Genomic DNA, 23,203 nt, shown 5'->3' with positions numbered 1-23,203 from the left:
TATAAATTAAATATCTGGTTTAACTGATTTGTGCAGGTGCTGAACAAACATATCTGTGTTCGGATCCATCAATGCAACTTTTAGGAATCCATATCTTCTGGCTCTGAGCTAAAACACAGCTGGCATCAGAGCTAGTGTGCACCTCGTGACCCTTCCGGAGTTTGGAGAACGTCAGTGGTTTTCCATCTGTCCAGGACCACTGCTTTGGACCGCCAGAGAGTCCTGCACAAATCACACCAATATTCTTACACACGGGACAGTTTACATTCAGTGTTCTGGTGATCCCAAAAATGTACAGGATCTTATTTGCTTACCGATCCAGAATGATTGCTTTCCAGCAAACTTCCACATCCACTTCATATCAGTCTTTGAGTGGATACTGGCCAGTTCACTTTCAAGCCTAAATTTTGGAGTAATAACATGAATATTTAGAAGGTATGTAGTCTCAATGCATGCATATACATGTTCCTCTGACAGCAAAGATGTGTAACGTACAGCATGCAAGCATGTTGTGCGCTGCTCCAGCTAGCACTACCAGGCCCCAAAATATAGCAGTTCCTCCGGTAGTGAGTCCAGCCATTAGGACAACCAATACTAACAGACTTCTGAGACTTTAAAAAGAAAGGAAAGAATTATAAAATGAAAGCTCATTACATTATAAACAAACATTTGAGAAAGTATAAAGGAAGCTTAGATGTTCTCTTTTTGATCTATACATACACAACAGCTAATTCACAGTGTGGGGCTAAGAAATTATACCTTGTGTTGTTGCACTCCTGAATTAATTACAAAAGAGGCTGAGTCGTGCTGGGGAGTTTCTACTGATTCAGCAGAATATCCAGGCCAGGTCCAGATGGGAGTGATCTCCAGTTCAGAGTGGACACGAGGTGCTGGTGCCTTCTCCTCCACTCTCACTGGGATCAGTCCATGAAACTAATGGATGACAGAGTGACCACACACACAGCAGATGTATAATAATGGAAAAATAACTAACTAACTAAATAAATGAATAAATAAATAATAATTCTGAATAAATATGCTTATCACCGAAACTAATAAATAAAAATCAATAAATAAATGATTAATAACTAATAAATAAATACTAAAAAATGAATAAGAAACACATAAATAGTTAAATTAAATAAATAACACTAAAAAATTAATAAAATAATTAATTAATAGTAGTATAAATAGTACATCTAAATAAAGATAATACCACTAAATAAAAAAATATACACCCACAAACAAATAAACAAAATGAATACTAAATAAAAAACACTACTAAATAAATATTTCTAATACTAATGTTTATCTTTTACTAATAAACAAATAATACGACTAAATAAATAGATAAATATAATACCCCTACTATTAAAGAAATAGGACTACAATCAACCAACAAACAAATACTACTACTACATAAATAAATAATATTGCAATCAATAAATACTAAGGAATAAATCAACAAAAAACGAATAAATACAAATAAATGAATACAACAAATATTACTAATAAACTAAATGCTACAACAAACAAATGAATACTAATAAATAAAGAAAGAAAGAAATAACACTAACATTAAATAAATAACACTAACAAATAAAAAAATAACATTAACAAATAAATGAGGCAACCAACCAAACAAGTAAAGGCAACCAAAAAAAATACCCAAATAATTAACTCGACAAACAAATTAACTAAATAACACGAATGAATGAATAAAGTACTATACTACTACTAAATAAATAAATAAACCTTAATGAACACTCTGAAATTAAGCAAAAAAGTTGGCAGAACAATAAATAAAACGTACTCTATAAACTCTTTCTTGAATTCTCGTGTCCACCTCTGACAGATGTGCCTAAAAACAAAATCAGATAAGTTAAGATTAACTACTACTACTAATGTTATTTTTTTATATACCATACTAGATACATTATACAAAGTAAATGTTGTAGCTGAGGTGACCTGACTCACTCGGTGCCCGTTTCTACCCAGGAACCTCAACTGTCTTTGGCCCGGACTGTGAAAGGCCTCCTGGTCCTGATGTTCTCCCTCGCTGTAATGGCTGAAATGTGTGCGATATGGGACGTCCCCTCTTGGTGGATAGTTCTCCCAAAGGACTCCGCTCCTTGGGTCTGGAGTGTATTCCTCAAGTAGAGGTGGTTCAGGTTCTGGGATGCGTGGTGGGTTTTGGAAAGGATGTTTCTTTTCATCTTCTTCAACAATAAACTCATCTGGATTACACCAACCTGGAAGACGGAAATATTTTCAGTTTATATAGAAAGAGCAGAATGTGGGTATGTAAAACTACAAGATTTTTGCAGAAGACTTCTTTCCACCATTTCTCGGATCCACAATCTCAACTGTGGCCTTGTTCCTCTGTCCCAAAACAGCATTTTTTTGGGGTCTTCAGAACCACATCAAATTTCTCATGGTTCTCTTCTAGTCCGTCATCTTTGAGGTAAATGTTCAACATTTTGACATTTACACCTAAAAACAAAGATAGACCACAGATTGAGCATATTCTAAAGATAAAGAATTAAAAAGTAAATCGAAAAAGCGATAACCACCTGGATCAAACTGTATAAGGTTGGCAGAACTGTGAGTGAAATCTTTCCCCACTTTGGCTGTTCCTTCTTCCACCTGTAAGATGCAATCATCCAATCATCTAAAACTTCATCTATGCATGATAGTAAAATGAGCTAAGATAGTTAACTGCACCTGTATGCCGATGTACGCCGGATCTTTGCTGTTCCCACTGCGCACCACCTGCACAGCTAGAGTTCCTGCGTTCTCACAAACACGATAACAGGAAGCAGACAGCTCCACACGAGACCACCTGAACTCCATCCTGTGTTGGCAGTCGAAAAAGCCAAGAATCACATTGGGTCTGAAATTATATTGTCTAGAATTGTCATATTTGGAAATGTGGAATACAAGCTGTCAACTGTCTTACTCGCACCAAAGTGCGAATAATAAAAAAATAATGTTTATTACTAGAGGCAATGGAATATTTCTCTGTATTCGCTGTGTTTATATTTTTATTTTAAGATATTTATATATTTTATTATTATCTTTATATTGTTTATATTATTGTATTACTGTATATATTTATGATTTATATTTGATAAAAATGCAGATCCATTTTAACCAAATGACTCACTGAATTCTTGATTTTAAGACATATATAGCTATTAAAATGATATATAAGAAGAAAGAAATATTTAATTATCTCCAGGCCTTTAATGTATTTGTGTGCATGCGTGTGTGCAGAGATAGATATACATATAGTACATATTCAAGGCCAAAAGGTAATTAAATATTTCTCTATATTATAATGTATACTTTGTAATGCATTATTATTTTGTATTATTTTATATATTTATGATTTATATTTTATGAAACAGTTAATCATTTTACCAAATCCAAATGACTTACTGAAATTGATAGAAAAACAATAATATTGTATTAATATATAAATGCATAGTATTATATAATTAATAAGTTGGAAATATTAAAATATTAATATAATTTGATATAATGGAATATTTCTCTGTATTGTCATTTTTATTTTGATATATATTAAATATAATTTTTTATATATTTGTTTGTATTATTTTACGATGTATTTAATTATATTTAATATTAAATATCATATATCATTCATTTAATATTTTATAAAAATGTGTGTATATACATATAATTATTACTTATTATAAAATCACATTCAGTAAGCCATTAGGTAAAATCATTAGCAGTTTCATGTTTCATTTTTGTGACTATTTCAAGTGATCTTGGACTTGTACTGACACCTGCTGGTGTGGATAACATTTTTAGGTTGCCAATGCTGTCAGAAATTTGCAGACATATTAGTCACCCTTGAGCAATTCATTTTCCAGCCAAAAGTGTGTGATAATACTACCTGGGTTACTGAAACTAAGTGCATAATTTTTTAGCTGATTATTCTCAAAATGGCAGCCACTGTAAATTAAAATAACTTTTTCTAATTTTAGAAATGAAGAAATAGTCCTATTCATTCCTTTATATTTTCAATTGATGAAGTTGTATATGCACCTTTAACATTCAATAACTGCACATACTAATGAAAGTTCTGTACTGAAATCTAAACAAATGATCAACAGAAGAGGATAAATACACTTCAGGCAGCATGGTGTTTCCTGCAGGATCTGTGACTTGGAACTCAAAGCTGTCCGCTGTCACTTCCACGTCTGCAGGTATGACATAGCGCACTGCTTTCTGCTCCAGATCCTTCTGGGTAAAGCGTCCTTTGATAAAGGCACCTATAATAGAAAGAAAATTCATTATAATCTGGTCACAATCTGTGCATATGACAGTCTGGACCATCGGTGACCCATGCACCTGCCTGTGAGGGCATTTTCAAGGTAACCGAAGTGTGGAGGCCTTGTGATGGTGAACTCCAGTGTGTCGTCAGGACTGTCTGGATCTGAGGCGCGCAGCTCTTTGGAGGTGATGTAGATGCCCTGTTTGCCATTCAGAAGATTCTCCACAGTACTTGGAATCCCTTTGTTTATAACACTGGGTGGAATCTTGTCCAATATCTCTATCTGTGAAGATATAAATGATGAACAGTAAAACTGCATTCATGCTGTAATACCACTAGAGGGAAGCATTACATACCATAACTGGGAAAGCATTATTTCATAGCCATTGCTCATTGTGGATTAAATCTATATATCAAATTTCAATATTTTTGTTATATATTATTCAAATTATTTTATTTTATTAACAGTATTAGAACGTTTCAAAATGAAAAAAAAAATAAAAATCTAATTTTTAAGTGAGATTCATAAAAAAAGAATCAAGTGCCTTGACGATGAGAACCTTTAAATTTTATTTTAAGAAGAAATATTATTATAAATATAATAAATATACATTATTTAGGGAAAACTAGTTGTCACTTTTCACTACAATAAATATTTCTCAGGTTTATTTTTTAAGTCAAATCACTGTAGTTTAAATCTTATTCAAGTGAATTTGCCTTTTCCCTAATCTTTCCTTGGTTATTAAACGTAAATACATAGCTTATTTAATAAATTTTTTTGTTATTATACTTATTTAAAAATCGTTTTATTAAAAAAATAATAATAATAATGTTATTATAAATTAAATAGAGTATACATATAACACTCCAATTAATATTTCTCAGGTTAATTTTAAATGTACTTATAAATTTAATTTCTTTACCATCATTTTCAGGAAAAAAGACCCCACCTTTTTATAAGCTCTTCAGCTGAATTTAAACAGCAAAATAATGATTTAAGAAAGAATAAGAAAACATAGCTGCACACTATAAAGCCAATGTTTATGCCCACACATATTCTAATTAATAAATTGCATACATTTATAACATTTAACCACATGTGACAACTTGCCCCAATAAAAATGACAGTTCTGATATTCATAAAAATACCCTTTTTTGAGACAATTAAAATATTAATTTAAAGCCCACCATGTGTTCACTTGTTAACAAAAAAAAAGGATACATTTTAATAAAATATATATGACAATGATGAAATTTTTGTTTAGAAATTTTTAAATAATAGAGAGGGTTTCCAAACCACTGCTATCAAAAACACATTTTGGCTCAAGTTAGCAATGCGCATCTTCAGCCAAGTGACGGTGTGCACGCTCTCGCGGGGCGCAAACAAAGTTTTCGGCTGATTCACCGGTTCTGGCGGGAGAGGCCTTCTCTCTCAGTAGCACAGGGCTGGTAGTGCTGGCCAGCGCGTTTGCTGCTTCGCTGACCGCGTCAACGGAATATTAAATGGTGGCGCGGGCCTCGAGAGAGCGACGCTATGACATGGTGAATGGCACCGGACCTGCAGGAGCACCTGGCCAGCAAAGGCTCTTCGTTAACATGCAATTCAACCGGGAGCGCTTTGTTAACCCGTAGCTGTCCTGCTGTGCTCAGTGGTTTGTATGCAAGTCGTTTATTTGACAGTTATGTTAAATTATTTTTCCTCAGAAAAGTCCTGACAGAAATTGTATGGTAAGCCGTGCCATATCGTTATCACATTAGTTATCTAATTCGTTTAGAAATCGATGTAATACAATTTTGTGTGTTTTAGTCAATATGTGTTTGCTTTGAGGTTATTGATGTGCTACTGAACTCCTAAACGCTAACTGAATTCACCTTCATGAGATATATACATTTAAAATTACTGTTTTTTTGTGTGTGTGTTTTGTTTTTTGTCAAGTAAAATGGACTAAAAATATAGAAGACTCATCCTGCACTACACATATCTTTGTCCAATCAGGTGCTCTCTCCAATGAGAATGCCCCTCCCCCTAATGCCACCTGCAATCACTATGGTATTTTGAAGTACCAAGTTACATTTTTGTAAGGGGTTGTAGTTCAAATCAGTGTATAAATTAGTAATTTTGTAGGCATGTTGTACTTGTAAATGTATCTACTTACATTTTAGAATATTTCCCACTTTATATTGGTTGTGGGGGAATGTTCTCAAATCATAATCAGCCTACCTGTATGGTAAAAAGAGCAGGTTCTCTCTTCAGCTGTCCGTACTCCAGATAACCTGTGTTAGTTCCATCAGTAGGCTGAAAGGTGAACCTGTCGATCTTGGCCCGTCCATTCAGATGATGGTAAGCTAGATCCATGTTGTTGATGTCCAGTTGCGTGAAACGAGGCTTAGAGATGGGTAATCTTTTCAAGAGCAACTTTCCATATTGTGGGCTTTGAATAACGATGTAGGTGAGATTCTCCAGAGCTGTGTCTGGATCAGTCAGTTTCAGGTCATCAGTGGAAATGGTCTTCATTGAGCCCTCTGTGAGCTCAAGGCCTTTGTTGATAGTCAGGGTTGGTGGTATGCGGTCACTGTGTTCCCAAGTGAAATGAATGGTACCTCTTCTGGACGTTACACCGTTGGTAACGGCAAAGCTGCATGAGAGAACATTTTGTGTCAGAAGAGATTATGGGAAGAATTTGGTTGGACTGCTGTTATATGTGAACACTGTTCACTGCCTTGTTTGAAGCGGTAGAAAAACTTCTGACATATGCACATCAGTGAACCTGTGAACACATCAAGTAAATACTGTATTATGAAAATTACTTGGCAACAATAGTATTGATAGTTTTTTTGTGGGTATATTACTATCACTATTTTTTATTATTAATAACAATAAAGTATTTTTATTAACAAATTTTATTTATCTTGTATTTCATTATTTCATTGATCTTTTATCGCATTGCTTTTAGTGCAGTTTTCACTCTGGCCTCACACCTTTTAAATGTTGTAAAATCACTGTAACACACGGCCCCTCATGCCTTACTAAAGTCTTGTCAGTTTTACAGCATGTTCTGAGCTGCTATCCTCACCCAACACCGTTGATGCGTTGGAGCAGAAAGATGGGACAGGGAGGGGTGCGAGTCCCCATTCTACCCTCTGCCAAGCCAATCTGCCTCCCAACACATATTGCCCTGAAGCTGATAATTGCCAGCCATGGTAAACAACACGACTGCCACCTCGCACTAGACTCGCAACCAAACACGCAGGTCCACTCTCACAGCCAAACTGGTGCAACATCTGGCATTGCCATTGTGCCATATTTGCTCGGTAATTGTGCCCAGGGATCCCTGTCTCTGACTACATCTCTTAGAGCCGTATAACCAATGCCAGGCTGAGTTATTACTCTCTTAATAATGGCCATTTATCATCAGCTGTCACAGCAGAGCAGAGGGAGACACAAGGCTCCTAGAAAAAATAGTCTCCCTGTCTCTTTTGGCCCCCACTGTTGGACTGGAGTTTGACACACAGGTGTTTGCTCAGGTGTCTCTCCCGATCAGGGAGATTGGCTGTCGCAAGTTGCCTCTTTTGCCGTGTATTAACACAAATACAAGCTATGAAGACACAAAAACGGTTTCAAATAATGAATCCATTAGATATTATAACCAAGTTTTCCCCCAATCTCTTGTGATTGCGTCGGAATTGCTAATTGAAAATACTCAGGCTCCACATGACTAACACTGTAGTGTCCATGTGCTTTGATTGGACCCCATACCACCCCATGCTGTGCTGACTGAACACATTGGCACAGAATACTCCGTACTCTCTCCGAAGGGCCACTCGCCCCTCGTCAGGCTTGGCTCAGGAAGGTTTGTTTGCTCCCAGATGACCCAACGATGAAACCAAGCCAGAGTTTTGGGTGTCAAAGATTCAGACGAGAAAGGCAGCACAGGTCAACTGTACGCCCTGACTGAAGTCAGCCTGCTGCCAAATTGGCTGGAAACCTATGCAAACGAAGCAAAAATTATCCTTTTTATTTTGCCTGTCTCTTGCTACTTGTGTACATAATTTTCAATCTTGTATTAAAAATACCGAAGTGTTGCCATCTGTGGGCTAGACTAAATTGCACAAATGTATATAATGATATATATTATGTAATGTTATTTATTATTAATTCAAATATATATATATATATATATATATATATATATATATATTGTAGTGCACCTTGACGTGCGTACTCATGTCAAAACAGTTGAATTTGTCTTGAGTGAATTTAAACAGGCCGGAGCAAAAATGGCATCTGTGCATTTTGCCATAGAGTATAAATGAAGTCTATTTAATCTAAAAAGAACAATGAAAACCACTGACCTGAAAGAATCACGGTCAGCAAAACGGCTGTTGTCATGAGTGTAGCATACCCGGTTGGCAGCCACATCCATCTGGGAGAAGGAAAGCACTGGAACCCCTGGACTTTGGACCATATGTAGGTGACCATGTTCAGGTGGGACTGATACAGTGTATATGAGCTCATCTGGCTCGCTTCCACTGTCTGTGGCCATCAGAATGTCAGTGGTCAGAATGACTCGCTCTCCCTCAATCAAGGTCACAGGTTTAGTGATTAGAGCGATTTCACCTGTATGCGGCAAGAAGGTCAGTTGGATTACAGAGGCATATACATGAGTATATGTAAAGCTTTGAAGAATGTAAACATGTTACTTATAAAGCAAGTTATGTGCAAGTAAGCTTATTGATGTTGTATGAGATTTGTTTGTGACAGCAGGGACAGCGCTGGGATCTAGGGCCGGGACTACAGATGTTTGGCCCTAGCTCTGTTAATAATTCATGCTGGGCGTTTAGAGGTGGCTCATCCTTTGCAGCAGAACGTTCTCACCTCTTTTCCTCCAGGATAAGCCAGAATGAAGCCAAGAGGACAATGGCTGCCATGCTTCCATGTTCACCCAACTGGCAAAGTCATTTTGGCCATAGGGAAAGCCATTGTTTTTAATTATAAATGCACAGATTTAATCTGTCAAAATTGTTTTTCTTGGACTTTGACTGAGGGAAAAACAAAAGCAGCGATCACTGAGTCACTAAATGCAATTTGACTTGTCACTATGCCAGTGCTATAATGTCATTGGACAAATTTTGAATGGTCATAATATGTCATTGCAGCTGCCAAACTTCATAACCCTGGTGCTTCAAGGAGGAAAAATAAATGTAAAAGTGCTGTTTTTGAGCCACGCCAAGTTCCTGCTAGGTTTATAGTTATTTTATTTTGTTCAAAATAAAACTTACCCTTTTGAACAGTGCGGACAGAGATGAAGAAACTCTGTGGAGGTGTTGTGTTTTCTCCATCACTGAGAACAAAGTGAAACCTGTCATGGCCTTTGAAACCACTAACTGTAGTGTGAGTGTACCATAGGCGATTCATCTCCACATCCTCCTGGGTGAAATTCTGACCTGGACTCAGGTCAATCCATCCAGCTTCTGTCTGCAGGAAATCACAGAAAATCATATTATTACATATATTCTTAAAATACGTCACACTAAAGGCTGGATTACACTACATGACTTTTGCCCAGATTTGATCCTATTGATGATTCCATTATGTGATTCCATTAAGTCAAAGGATATCAAACATGTTTGATTTTTTGAGCCAATTTTAGAACACTTATAGTTTTCATTTGTCATCCGTCTCCTAGCAATGACAATGTTTGTTTTGTTCGGGTGACTTGAAAGTCTGGTAGTATGTGATCCTCAGTCATTTAGTTTATGACGCCCAATTTTTTCTCTGTAACCATTTACAAAGTCTGCAAGTGTGTAATTCCTAGTGCTTCAAAATCTGTTCAGATTTTAAGTTGTGTAGTGTATTCCAGCCTTAAGTAATAATGTAAAGGACTATCCGTCCTTGCTAACCCTGAGCTGAAGTAGGCCAAATCTGGGACCTGCATTGAGGATGTAGAGAAGATGGTCGTTGGGAGTGTCATGATCCCCTGCCTCCAACACTACACTGGAGATGACTCTCTTCTCCAGGGCCTCGACCTCAATGCCTGCATTTCTGAGAACAAAGATCGAGACGCTTTGGACTCTAAAGGTACCGGTGCCAAGTCTGCATGCTAAAATCTAGAATCCTAAATAAATAAATACGCAAACAGCTGCTTCTAGAAGGAGGGAACACAAGCAGGACCGGCCTGTTATCCTAATCCATAAGGACTTTAAAACAAGGAAGCAGGCATCTGCCAAAAATACACATTACTTCTGCTGTTGTGGAGTTTACATGCACACTCTTAGATCTTGCCGATTTTGATGGAAGAGGATGGAATAGACATTAGCAATTTACTCAAGGATGTAACTTAATTCCCAGTTACTCAGTCAGGGAGACACAGATTCCCCAGCCACATGTGCAGTACAGGTTGTGTTGACCCCCCTTCCCTAAACCCTAACCAGGATCAGCCTCCCCCTTCTGTTCCTGTCCAGTCTCCGCCACTAAAATCCCTCCCCCATTCCCGCTTTCATCCGCCTTTTTGGCTCTGAATTTGTCCCAGGGTGTCCTTACTTTAGTAGCCATGGCTTTTCATCATTGACTGGTATGATGCGGACACACGCAGTCCCCTGGACTGTGTGCCCACCATCTGTCAACTGTATGGTGAAAGCGTCCTTGAGGGTTTCTGTATCGTCGTGCATATACATAATCTTCATTCCTATGGATCAGCACGAGAGAAAAAAAAATAAAAATATTTTAGTGGATTAAGCATTTAGTGACATTTAGGATTTAACAGTCATTAGGTACTTGATTCCTGGTAGCCTTGGACTGATATAGCTGGTTCTACCACTACTACCAAGAAGGACACTAGTGAACACGCTCCATTTTGTCAGTGACCTGATAACCCGTGTTTCTATGGATCTTTGTCACTTGTTAACAAGCAAAGCTGTGCAGTCACCAAAGTACCTCATGCACGGTGACTTAATTTCACAGAGAGCATTTGGAAAGATTTGCAGATGAAGCAGAAGCACCACAGGCACTCTGTGACCTCTGTCTCCTGCAAAATCTGTTCTGTAAGCCTGGATACCCACAGTGAAAGCACTGAGGGGTGGCTGGACCAGGGAAGGGACTCTGTCCTCACAGCCATCCTCAACAAGCAGATAGTGGTACCCCGGAAGTTAGGGGGCAAAGGTTTGTGGTACTACCAATCACATGGATTCAGAAACTGACCTTGTTGTAGCTCCTGTAAGGTGAAAGACTGGATTGCTAAGATTCGTTGAAGGACCTCGGGGTTCATGTTTTTGTAGTGATTCATCTTGAGACCATATATGTCATTGACCAGTGTGCCATGGGCTGGGGGAACCAGGATGGTCATGGTAAGAGTATCTGCTGGAATATCACCATCCACTGCATTTAGAATATCAGGACTGAGGTCTTTCATCCCTCCCTCCATGACCTATCGCAAGGTGCAGGGCAAGACAATAGTTAGGCAACAGTTTGCTTATTGGATAAATTTGTCTCCAAAAATTATATCTTACTGTGAAGTTGCTAAGCAGCAATGATGGGATCTCATCATTGGTAGGGTTGATGATGATGTAAAAGGGCAATGGTGCTGATCTCTGAATCCCATCACTGACAGTGATGGTAAAGAAGTCTGCTGTAGGCTCTACACCCTTGTGCACTGACTGGACATAGTTGATGAAACCCGAACTGAGGTGGAGCTGACTGAAAGAAACTTTAATTATACAATATGACTTTAGCGATCTGAAAGACAAGGTCTTATAATAGGACATTTAAACAGGACACATAAAAGATAAATAATGATTCTGCCAAGTAGGACATGTTCTTGGATTTTAGGGATAGTAGCTCAGGGCTAGTATTGTAATCCTGTCTCTTAATCCCCTAAATGGTTTTTTTAACTGTTTTGTTCATACAATGAAAGTCAGTGGGGATGCAAACAAAAATGTATGAAACTTTTGTGTTTCAAAGAAAAAGAAAGTCTTTGGAACAACATGAGGGTAAGTAAATTATGACAATTTTCATTTTTGGGTAAAATATCCCTTTAAGTGTATGTAAATGAGGTCACCTTTTAGCTTTAGGATTAGAAGACAATGTTTGCTTGAGAGGAATGTTGTTCCAGGACCAACAATAGATGTTAATCCAAAAACACACCCTACTTGGCATAGTCACAATAGTTGGGTACATTTACAGGAATACTACTGACCCACTCGGAGTCCAGCATTGCTTTTCTCAAAGCCAGGGGATGGAAGGGTGTTCTCCAGGAACCCATATTGTGGCGGGGTCACCAAGTGAAACATGAGCTGGTCTGGATGACTATCAGGATCGGATGCCTTCAAAACCCCCCCACACAGACATGCACTGGCACCCTCATCTACCACAAACATGTTACCTGACGAAACAATATACACCATAACTAGTAGTAGTAATATTGGCATTAATCATAGAGATGTCATTTTAGAGAGCTAAATGTGACTTCACAGAAGCATGCTTATTTTTTTTCCTTCTCAAGAGTGCATCCCATTATTTTTCTTCTTTTCCCTCTCATTTACAGGCAGTTCCCCTTGCTCCCCTCTTTCCTCACGCCTGCTATGCCACCCCACTAACACTCCCTGTCTTCCCCTGCTCTCTCGCTCGGCTCTCGGCCAGCCCGCTGCCACCTGGGTGTTGATAAAGCCATCATGCCAATGCTTACTGGCATCTGCTTCCATTTACTGCACTGATAAATAATGAATGAAGAATGGGCACTGATGAGGTTGTGCTTGGATAGAGCTCTGAAACAAGGGGAGGAATTAATGACCACCAGTCTGGCGTAAAAGTGATAAAACTCGTCCAGTAGCAAGGCAAGAGTTGGATTTCCCTAATTTTCCTGTGCTTAAAACTCTTATGCCAACCCGTCTTTATTCAATGCAAATTAATTAAATGACACAAACCAATTTTTCCTCACAAACCAATCCAGATCTACTACATGGTAGCAACATTGGAGAATCCTCTTTTTTTCTGATGGGGATTAACCGAATTAGGAGATTATAATTGTGATTGAATGAGCAAAGGGATAGAAGACACAATGGACGTGTTGTCTTTTCCAAATGCAGGCCTGTCCATTGTCTTCTCTCATCTACCACAAACATGTTACCTGACGAAACAATATACACCATAACTAGTAGTAGTAATATTGGCATTAATCATAGAGATGTCATTTTAGAGAGCTAAATGTGACTTCACAGAAGCATGCTTATTTTTTTTCCTTCTCAAGAGTGCATCCCATTATTTTTCTTCTTTTCCCTCTCATTTACAGGCAGTTCCCCTTGCTCCCCTTTCTTCAAGCCTGCTATGCCACCCCACTAGCACTCCCTATCTTCCCCTGCTCTCTCGCTCGGCTCTCGGCCAACCCGCTGCCACCTGGGTGTTGATAAAGCCATCATGCCAATGCTTACTGGCATCTGCTTCCATTTACTGCACTGATAAATAATGAATGAAGAATGGGCACTGATGAGGTTGTGCTTGGATAGAGCTCTGAAACAAGGGGAGGAATTAAGGGGAGGAATTAATGACCACCAGTCTGGCGTAAAAGTGATAAAACTCGTCCAGTAGCAAGGCAAGAGCTGGATTTCCCTAATTTTCCTGTGCTTAAAACTCTTATGCCAACCCGTCTTTATTCAATGCAAATTAATTAAATGACACAAACCAATTTTTCCTCACAAACCAATCCAGATCTACTACATGGTGGCAACATTGGAGAATCCTCTTTTTTTCTGATGGGGATTAACCGAATTAGGAGATTATAATTGTGATTGAATGAGCAAAGGGATAGAAGACACAATGGACGTGTTGTCTTTTCCAAATGCAGGCCTGTCCATTGTCTTCTTCTCTATGTCCCCATTGTCCAGTTGTTCTCACGGGAAGATGTATCTCTTTCTACTGCGCTTTTTTGCCACACATGCTCTGCTCTCTCTATAATCCCAACCAGCTGTGTGTATGTCTGTGGACACTCATACACGATGCCAAGCGTGCTAGGATTTTCTGTGGATGTCCCACTGGCACCTAGCTGCCGTCTTCTGCTCATTGTCTTGCTCTGGTCACTGTCCTTCATTGATAACTGCAAAGTTTCTGGCATTAACAGTGAAATCCCCATCCTGGCAAGACGTCTCTAACACCCTGCTTCGAAACGTACGTTCGGGGGAATGAAATGATTGCATTAGCCACACTCCCTGAGCTGGGTATGCGAGACCGCGATTAAGTGATTCATTCACCAAGCTGCAGTCCATCACCTGCCTCGAAAATTCCTAGTTGCTTTATTGCTTGATTTAAGCGGATTGTCATTACAATGAATTAATTACACCTTAGCCAAATGCTCTGGTGATTAAATCTAGATTAGAGAGCATCTTTTAATCCATTCGGTCCCTCAACACAATGCAGCACCAGTGTTCGAAATGTCTTTTCTCCACTAAGAGATTTACTACAGGCTCTGTGGTAGATGTTTACCCAGCGTTATGGTTGGGACCTGGTTGTTGACAGGCATCACAGTGATGTTGAGGTCATAGACCGGAAGCGTGCCATGCAGGGGAACGGGTGGGGGGAGAGCATCCTCCTGGCAGCAGCCATCTATTGTTCCAGCCTCTCCATCTGACACAATGAAAGTGACAGTGTCTGAGACAGGATCTGGTCCAATCTCACCACCTAGTGAATGGGGAAATGTGTTTATGTTCATTTAATTCACAAAAAATACATTTAATGTACTTTCAGTCATAAGACATTTACTATGAGGCCTGCCTGTTACATACATCCTGCTTCTGCGACAGACATTTTTTGTTACCATATTAGCCAATATTACTTGTTTCTTTTAATTGTGCATGCTCATTTCTTCATTTGTACATTTAGATTACTTTTGCCGTCATCTAATGCTCACTTATAGTTTATCTTTAAAAGTTAAACTAATGTTATATAAGATTATATAACTTATATAATGCAATATAAGATTAAAAATATTAAAAATGTATATTTTACTTAAACATATGACCATTATTGAGCATTAATAATTATTTAAATAATTTGATTTATCAGTATCAGCCTGAATTTTATTAGATCAAGCTGATGGTATTTCTCTACATTATTTAATATTATGACGGAAAGCCTGTCATTCTTAATAAACCATTTTATTGTGCATTTTCAGTATATTTTCACAAGACTATGTGTGACACACCCACTCACAGGTGTAGAATGTGTAAAACAGGCCTACAGTAAGTGACATTAAGTTTCACTAACTAGCCTCCTATCTCGGTAATAACCTGTGTGCAGGTAGAAGATGAGCCCATTTATCATGTCCAGCTGGGAGAACTTGTCCACGGTGACCCCGTTTCGCTGCAGTACCCCACGTGCAGGTGTTCTGGCAAGCATGTATGTTAGCCGAGTGTCCTCGCTGTCAACATCTGTAGCAGAGAGATACTCAACCGTAATATGGACCTGATCCCCCTCTTTGCAGGACAGTTCAGCCCTCAAGTCGGAGCCTAACTGTGGGGGTTCGTCGTTCACAGGCAGGATCTAATAAAAAATGGAAAGGAAACATGCATTTTAATAAGGGAATGCTGCACTGAAATACAATACCCTTTGCCAAACATCAATACTATTTTTTTAAACAGGAAATTACCTGAACTAAAAGCGTTCCATAGGCAGAGTTGATTCCATCTGTGATAGTAAGACCAATGCTATCCTTCAGGGTCTCAGAGTCATCATGAATGTATCTATTGTAATTTACAAATCATAAAATCATCCTCATCAATGTTTCTTAAAACATGATTTTCCAGCCCAAATTTTTAACCTTACAAAAATAATCTCTAACTACAGTTTTTCATATTCATACCTGACCCTCAATGCTTTTAGGTCCTGCAAACTGAAGCTGTCTCTCTCTAGCATTGCTGTGCCCTGCAGCTCCAGTCTTCCATGTTGGGGATGAGTCTTCATGTGAACCCTGAGCTGATCTTCTGAGCTGTCCACATCCTGCACCAGCAGGTGCTCCTCCATCAAGAAACTCCCACCACCTTCCTCGACCCTCAACAAGTTAGTGAACATCTATGAAAGAAGGTTTGGGAAATTAAATTAAATAAATTTTTTTAATTTAAAACTTGGCATCATTTGTTGGATCGTTTCTTGATGGCCAATTAAAAACTTACTTCTGGGGCCTGGTTGTCAACAGGTATGACTGTGATGTTGAAGGTGAGACCTGTGAGAGCACCGCCCTGCTGGTCACTCACAGAAAACACAAACTGCACAAAGAGAGGTTCAGGGCCAATATCCTCTATTGGAGGCATGTAAACCACTTTGTGGTGATTCACTGCATGCTGTGGAAGACAAAAAAGACAATATCTAACTGAAGAGGCATGTTATTTGCACTCAAATTTCAATAGCGTACAACATTTAGGAAACCTATTTGTGTGCATGTTTCAGACCTGAGTAAAGGACTTAAGCACTGGAACCATTGCATCTTTTTTCATGGAGTTTGTGCTGTCAGTATAAAACAGCCTGCCTGCATCTGATAACCTGCAAGAATTTACAACAGAAGTTAAATATACATGAAAGGATCAATATTCTTCTTTTTCTTCTTTTTAATAATAATCATAAAAATAATATGTTTACTTATTTAATTTTTGGATCAGTATTTTATTTCACATTTTTAAATATACATTTATTTACTACATATTAATCTAAATATTTATAAAGAAAAATAATAATTAAAAAAATGAATAAAAATTGTTACTGTCATAGCGAGGAAATGTATAAGCATACCTGGTATTTCTCAGGTTAAAGCAGGGATGAATGATCACATACATAAGGTCAGTATCTGAATGCTCTGTATCTCTGAAGTGCAGATGGCTCTGAGTGATGTAAACAACCTCGGTTTCCTTCACCGTGATGGAGCGAACCGTTCCGGAAACTTCCTCAGGCAACTGGTCCTTCACTGGAAACACATGGATCACCACAGTCTATGGATGAAGAGGTACAGAAAGAATATTTTGGTTATAAATAATCACACTGAAACAGAATTCATTATGAAAATAGATACAAATTTACATGTCTGTCCGATAGATTCGGAGGCTGTTGGATATCTGAGAGGATGAAATCAAACGAGTCCTCAAACACTTCCTCCCCTGAGTGGTTGTAGTAGATTAGACCTTGAAACAGGTCCCTCTGCAAGAAGCTCTTCACTGGAACACCTGGTTGACATGACACCATATAATGTAAGGCACCTCAGATGAGTTAAAAATCTTAATATAACCTATTAAATCCATCTGACCTGGTTCATGTGGAGAGGACTTCTTAACCAGCTTTCCTGCTCTGGGAAAAGTAATCAGCTGATACTGAATGTAGTCGTCGCTGGAGTCCAAGTCTGAGGCCATCAGCATGTACTCCTCCACCCTAACTGTGCCACCTTCCTGAACCTCAAAGACCACGTTATTGATTAGAAAAGGAGGGGTGTCATCTTTTGGAAGAACGTAGATGGGGAATTTGTGTCTGATGCTGTGGTGGCCATCTGTGATTCGGAAGACAATGTAATCCCTGGTGGTGTCGCTGTCCGAGTGATGATAGACCACGACGGCCTCTCTGAGATCCTTGACCTTAAACATGAAACCTTTTCCACCTTTGGATGAATAAGAAAGGATTGGTTACAGAATATGGGTTTAGTCTGTTTTAATGTTTGATGAATGAAATTCCAGGTCAAGTTAAAGGGATAGTTCACCCCAAAATGAAAACTCTGGCATCATTTACTCACTCTCATGCCATTCCAAACCTGTAAGACTTTCTTTCTTCTGTGAAATACAAAAAATTTTTGTTTTTTTTAGTCCATAGAATGAAAGTCATTGGGGTCCAATGTTGTTGTTTTGGACCCCACTGATGTTCATTGTATGGTCAAAAACAGCTTTCGGGTGAATAATCCCTTTAAGTCAAGTAGTCAACATAATGTGAAAACATTTTCACACCCATCTACACAATCATTTTCAATATCATTCATTTGGCTCGATGCAGTTGTGAAAAATAAGTTTGTTTTTTCGCCTGAAGGCACAAACATTGGCTCTGGCTTCTCCCCATTGCGGAAAAATAAAAAGAAAGATGGCGTCCTTCCCAGGCAATGGCTGCTGCCCACCGTGAAGCTGAGCTTCACCTGCTTGCCAAGGAGACAGAAAGGCAAGGTCACCAGACAGATTGAATGATGACTGGTTGCACAGCAAACCTAATTAGCAACTTTATCAGGGGGAAATGGCCACGAGTCCAATGGAGAAACAAGTACGTAATTGGGCCCAAAGGTGGCTGTGGGCAGCTGGCCCAAAAAAACAGTCTCCATATAGATACTCGACGGAAGAGGACATTGGGCGGCAGCTTTCCATTTGGCCGAAGGCTGACTGAGGACTATCCCAAGGGTCGGAGTCCCTGCGTTTGAGGTCTACGTGAGCAATTCCCAATCCCCATCTAGGTTTTCAAGAGAGACCGGTCCATTCTAGACCAGAACTTGCTGTTTAGCTCAATCATCCTGTAGTAAAATGAGGTGCTTTTGAAGCGGATTTGGTGCCAATGTTATGGGACGATTCTGCTCTCAGCAAGAGGGATCACAAAGCGACACGTCAACCTCAAAAACGTAAACACCAATTAAATGAAGGGTTTGGCTAAAAGCAGGAGCTGTTGTTTGAGTAGGCTGGAGGCTTCTGCTGATCAGGTGGTCTTCTGTCAGAAAATGAGACAAGGAACGGGGCCATGGGCCTGGAAATCCTCCAAACCAGGAAACACAAAAACAACCTACTGCAGCTTCCATGGGAGAATGCATGCAGCAAAACATCCCATTCAGTCCCTGAAATCACAATTCTGCCTTTCCTTCAAAGAAACCAAGAACTAAAAGAATAGTTTACCCAAAAATTTAAATTCTGTCATCATTTGCTTAACCTCATGTTATTCCAAAAATGTTTGATTGTCTTTTTGGGTGAACTATCCCATTAATTTCTTACTTTGGAATATTCCAATGGATAAAACTTTTCAGATAGACACATGATTGTCACTAGTTCTCAAAGCTTGCTAAGATAATCATCTGATGGAAGAGAAATGACCTTGTGTTGGACATCTGGCATGAAATGCCATAAGCCTTCTTTCAGGGTCTGTGCAAACAAAAGTCTGCTGGAGTGGAAAGACAGCCGCTACGGCTCTAAAGACATCTTTGGTCGACGGCCCCTGGCAAAGTGTCGCCAAAGCATTTTGCACCTGATTAGCAAACCCATGCAGGGCACCCGGACATATGTTTCATGAATGATGCCCACATTAAGGATGGTTACCACATGGATGGAGAAGGAATAAAAGAGTAGGTTTCACTTTATGAGACTATGACTCATCAGTGGAAAAAGGTCTTGGAAATTACATTTGGATTGGTTTCTACTTTCAGAGAGGTGGCTGATTAGAATCCTTTACCTCTAACACTTAAGTGTCCATTAAGTGGGCCGTCCATAGCTATAAGGGTGACGGCATCTATGTTGTCATTATCAACAACCTGTAGGCGCTCCCATGTGATTGGTCTGGATTGGCCTTCCAGCAGATCCAACCCTGTAAGAATAGAGATGTTTAGCCTCAGTCTCTCATTAAAAAAATTATCTATTTTAGTTAATCCGCTAACTTACCCATGTTCCATGAGACTCGAGGAGCATTGGTCTCTGCAGTGCGGATAGAGATGTGCATTAAGATAGGAGGACTCGGCACAAATGAGCCATCGATGGCCTGAAACTCCACCTGGACAACAGATGAAGTAAAAAACAATATAAAAAGTTAAATTTTATTAAATTTGACATTATTTTTTATAAAATATTACACATAATTTTTCTTTCCAAGCACTGGTTGGAAGTCACATTAAATACTAATTATTTAATTATTTTCACAGATAAGAAACAAACAACAACAATAAAAAAAATACAGTGCACAAGACAGTAATTACTTTAAAAATACTTTTTACACATTTATAATATTATGAATGTATATTATATACACATTTATAATAATCTTTTCCACAATATAAAACAGTGTTATTTTAGTATTATTTACTTACTATTATAGTATTCACTAATAATTAGAATTAGCATTAAGTTTAGTTTAAGTTTGAGTGATTTTGTTATGTGCTCCCATTTTTATTATTATTATTATTATTATATTATAATTTTCTATTCAGCTTTAATGTATTTTATTCCAGTTTTAGTTTTAGTAATTTTAGAACTTTTATTTCAGTTTGTTGCCAAGTTTTTAATTTAATATTTTATTTTAATTTCAGTTAATGAAAATGACTTTTAACAGTTTCAGTTAACAATAACAATTCTGGTATAAATGGGTATTTATATAATATATTTTTAATAATAATAATAATATGTATGTATGTATGTATCTATATATATATATATATATATATATCTGCCTTTAAATTTAAGGATAGAGATATAGAGACAATGCTGTTTAGAGGTCCATGCCATCAAAAAGTTTGAAAACCCCTGGGCTAGACTAATAGACATGGTTTTTGGATAAGGAAAAAAAACATTTGCCTGTAAAAATGTTATTGCCTGTAACATGTACACCGAGCACAACAATTTATAGGCACTCACTAACCTCATAGTTCCTCCTGGCTGTGTGACTGCTGTTTGGGGGCTGATAGGCAATTTTCATCTCATTCAGGTCTTGCCAGGAGAAGGAGAATGCAGTTTTGGTGTGATCATCCAAATGAGTTATATATCCCTCCGCTGGAGGTTTGGTCACATTGAAGATCAGCCGGGCCTGAGGGGTCTCGTCATCTTTTGCATCCAGGGCAGCAGTGGTCATGGGTGTGAGGATGAACTGATCTACCTCCAGGATGAATGTAGACATGAAGGCAGCACTGGGGGGTTGATTCTGCATGGCCCCCTGGATCAGTACAGGTATCCAGATACTCTCAGTCTAAGAGAAAGAAAGGAAAGAAAGGATTCAGTGGCTTGTGTTATATTTTCATACAAACTGATTCTGATGTGTTTTACCTCCAGCAAGGTCTCAGCAGTGGTCATGGGTGTGAGGATGAACTGATCTACCTCCAGGATGAATGTAGACATGAAGGCAGCACTGGGGGGTTGGTTCTGCATGGCCCCCTGGATCAGTACAGGTATCCAGATACTCTCAGTCTAAGAGAAAGGAAAGGAAAGAAAGGATTCAGTGGCTTGTGTTATATTTTCATACAAACTGATTCTGATGTGTTTTACCTCCAGCATGGCTCGGGAGGTCAGGTCCCTAAACTCCACCCTGATTGGGATATAATCTATCTCAGGTGATGGAGGACTGAGGTGCTGGTACTTCAGTCCTGAAGTGAGGAACTCGGCGCAGTCTGTCTTCAAGAACTCTACTTCTCTTGTGTTGTGGTCACAGACTTTATTTCCTGGGCAGGTGATTCCAGTATGACGTCCTTGAAAAGTTTGAATGCAGATGAGAAATTCTTTGAAATATATTCTTTGCATTCATTTTTTTTTAATTACTCCACATTCAAGAAAAAAAGTCATGTGGTGTAACCATTATTTTCAAAAAAGTTTTAAAAACTATTTTTAATTTTTTTCAGGGGTGTCACAGCACATGACATTATATCCGTATACATTATAATCGTTTTCATAAAAGTTTTTAAATCTACTTTTTCCAAGGTAAAAAATATGTTTTACAAATATAATGAATTCATAAAAATTATGTTTTTAGGGTGACACACCACATTACATTATTTCTCTATAGCCTACATTTAAAAAAAAAAATTTGAATCAATTTTTTCCAAGGTAAAAAGTTATATAATGAATTAATTCATAACAATAATGTTTTAAGGGTGTTGTACCTCATGACATTTTACAATGTGTACTAAATTTGCCTTGTCATAAAAAGGTCAAATTATTTTATATTTTAAGAGACTTATTGACCTTAACACCCAGTCATGAAGGTCCTGTTTCTTTTCTACACCTTGGTTGCACCACATGATTTAGTTGGTTTTACCACGTGACTGTTAATTGATGCACAAAAGCTTTTAAAAAGCTTCATTATACACTTGGTATACCTTTTCTCGGTCCAGACTCAGAAGCCGGCATTGATTCAGGATCCTCAGTGACCAGTTGACCAAGCATTGGGATGTTGATCTCAGAGCTGAGAAGACGTACCGTGCAGATCACTTCGGGTTGGTTTTTAAAGGTAAGGACACTGCTATTGATGGCATTGGAAAGGCCGTAGAACTCAGAAACCACTAGAGGAACATTTCCAAGCTCTGTGAGGCTCCTTTGAGGTTCCACCACATGAACCTTTAGCAGCACAGTCTCAACAAAAGTCTCGGTTTCTGTAAACCTAAGAACAGGCATAGAACAAAGCATTTGTGAGGATGGAAATGACATTAGGCCAAGGAAATCGGATTTTTGCAGCTCTCAAAAGCCCTAATTGAAGTAACAGCCATAAAGTGTTGGTGCTGGACAAGAATAATGACCACATAATGTTTCACCTGTAGACCCTCAGCATGACAGTGTCCTCTTCTAGAAGTGGGCTGCCATTGTGAACATACTTCACCTCATCTGGAAAGAACTGGCAGTCAAAAACCTGAAAAATTATAAATGAACATGTGAATTATTCTCACATTTTATGGAATGCATAAGCTAATTCTGGATTTGTTTTGTTACCTGAGGAGTGAGTTTCCCCACTCTTTGTGTGATGGGTTCAGTGAGCACTACTTCGACTTTACAGGCCTCAGATACCCCATCCGTGTGGAACTGAAGTTCACCAGCCGTGACAAATACTGACTGGCCTCTGGCTACCCGAAGCCCTGTGTTTAACCGAACTACACTTGAAGCTTGAACATGTGGCCACAGGTGACTCAAGGTGAACACTGTCAAAGCAAAGATGTCCACCCCCAT

The 23,203-nt window shown here is 38.5% G+C and overlaps 1 protein-coding gene across 1 annotated transcript; it reads right to left on the bottom strand.

Moving 5' to 3' along the window:
* Window positions 1–23,203, bottom strand: LOC107599441 (FRAS1-related extracellular matrix protein 1-like). Its single transcript, XM_016291027.1, is given in 35 exon segments — window positions 1–222; window positions 315–400; window positions 496–611; window positions 760–933; window positions 1,814–1,861; window positions 1,978–2,252; window positions 2,343–2,403; window positions 2,405–2,493; window positions 2,574–2,646; window positions 2,725–2,854; window positions 4,160–4,304; window positions 4,388–4,589; window positions 6,528–6,942; window positions 8,660–8,924; window positions 9,587–9,782; window positions 10,208–10,349; window positions 10,848–10,992; window positions 11,505–11,730; window positions 11,813–12,009; window positions 12,499–12,684; window positions 14,778–14,972; window positions 15,581–15,833; window positions 15,940–16,033; window positions 16,153–16,361; window positions 16,463–16,829; window positions 17,076–17,272; window positions 17,361–17,503; window positions 17,584–17,928; window positions 19,740–19,871; window positions 19,946–20,054; window positions 20,916–21,239; window positions 21,536–21,735; window positions 22,363–22,643; window positions 22,795–22,889; window positions 22,970–23,203. Coding segments are annotated over 35 exon segments (6,552 nt in total). The 3' UTR covers window positions 1–19.

This window comes from Sinocyclocheilus grahami, unplaced genomic scaffold, assembly GCF_001515645.1.
Source record: "Sinocyclocheilus grahami isolate Dianchi unplaced genomic scaffold, SAMN03320097.WGS_v1.1 scaffold267.1, whole genome shotgun sequence".
NCBI lineage: Eukaryota > Metazoa > Chordata > Actinopteri > Cypriniformes > Cyprinidae > Sinocyclocheilus > Sinocyclocheilus grahami.
This window is presented reverse-complemented; position numbering and strand designations above follow the sequence as displayed.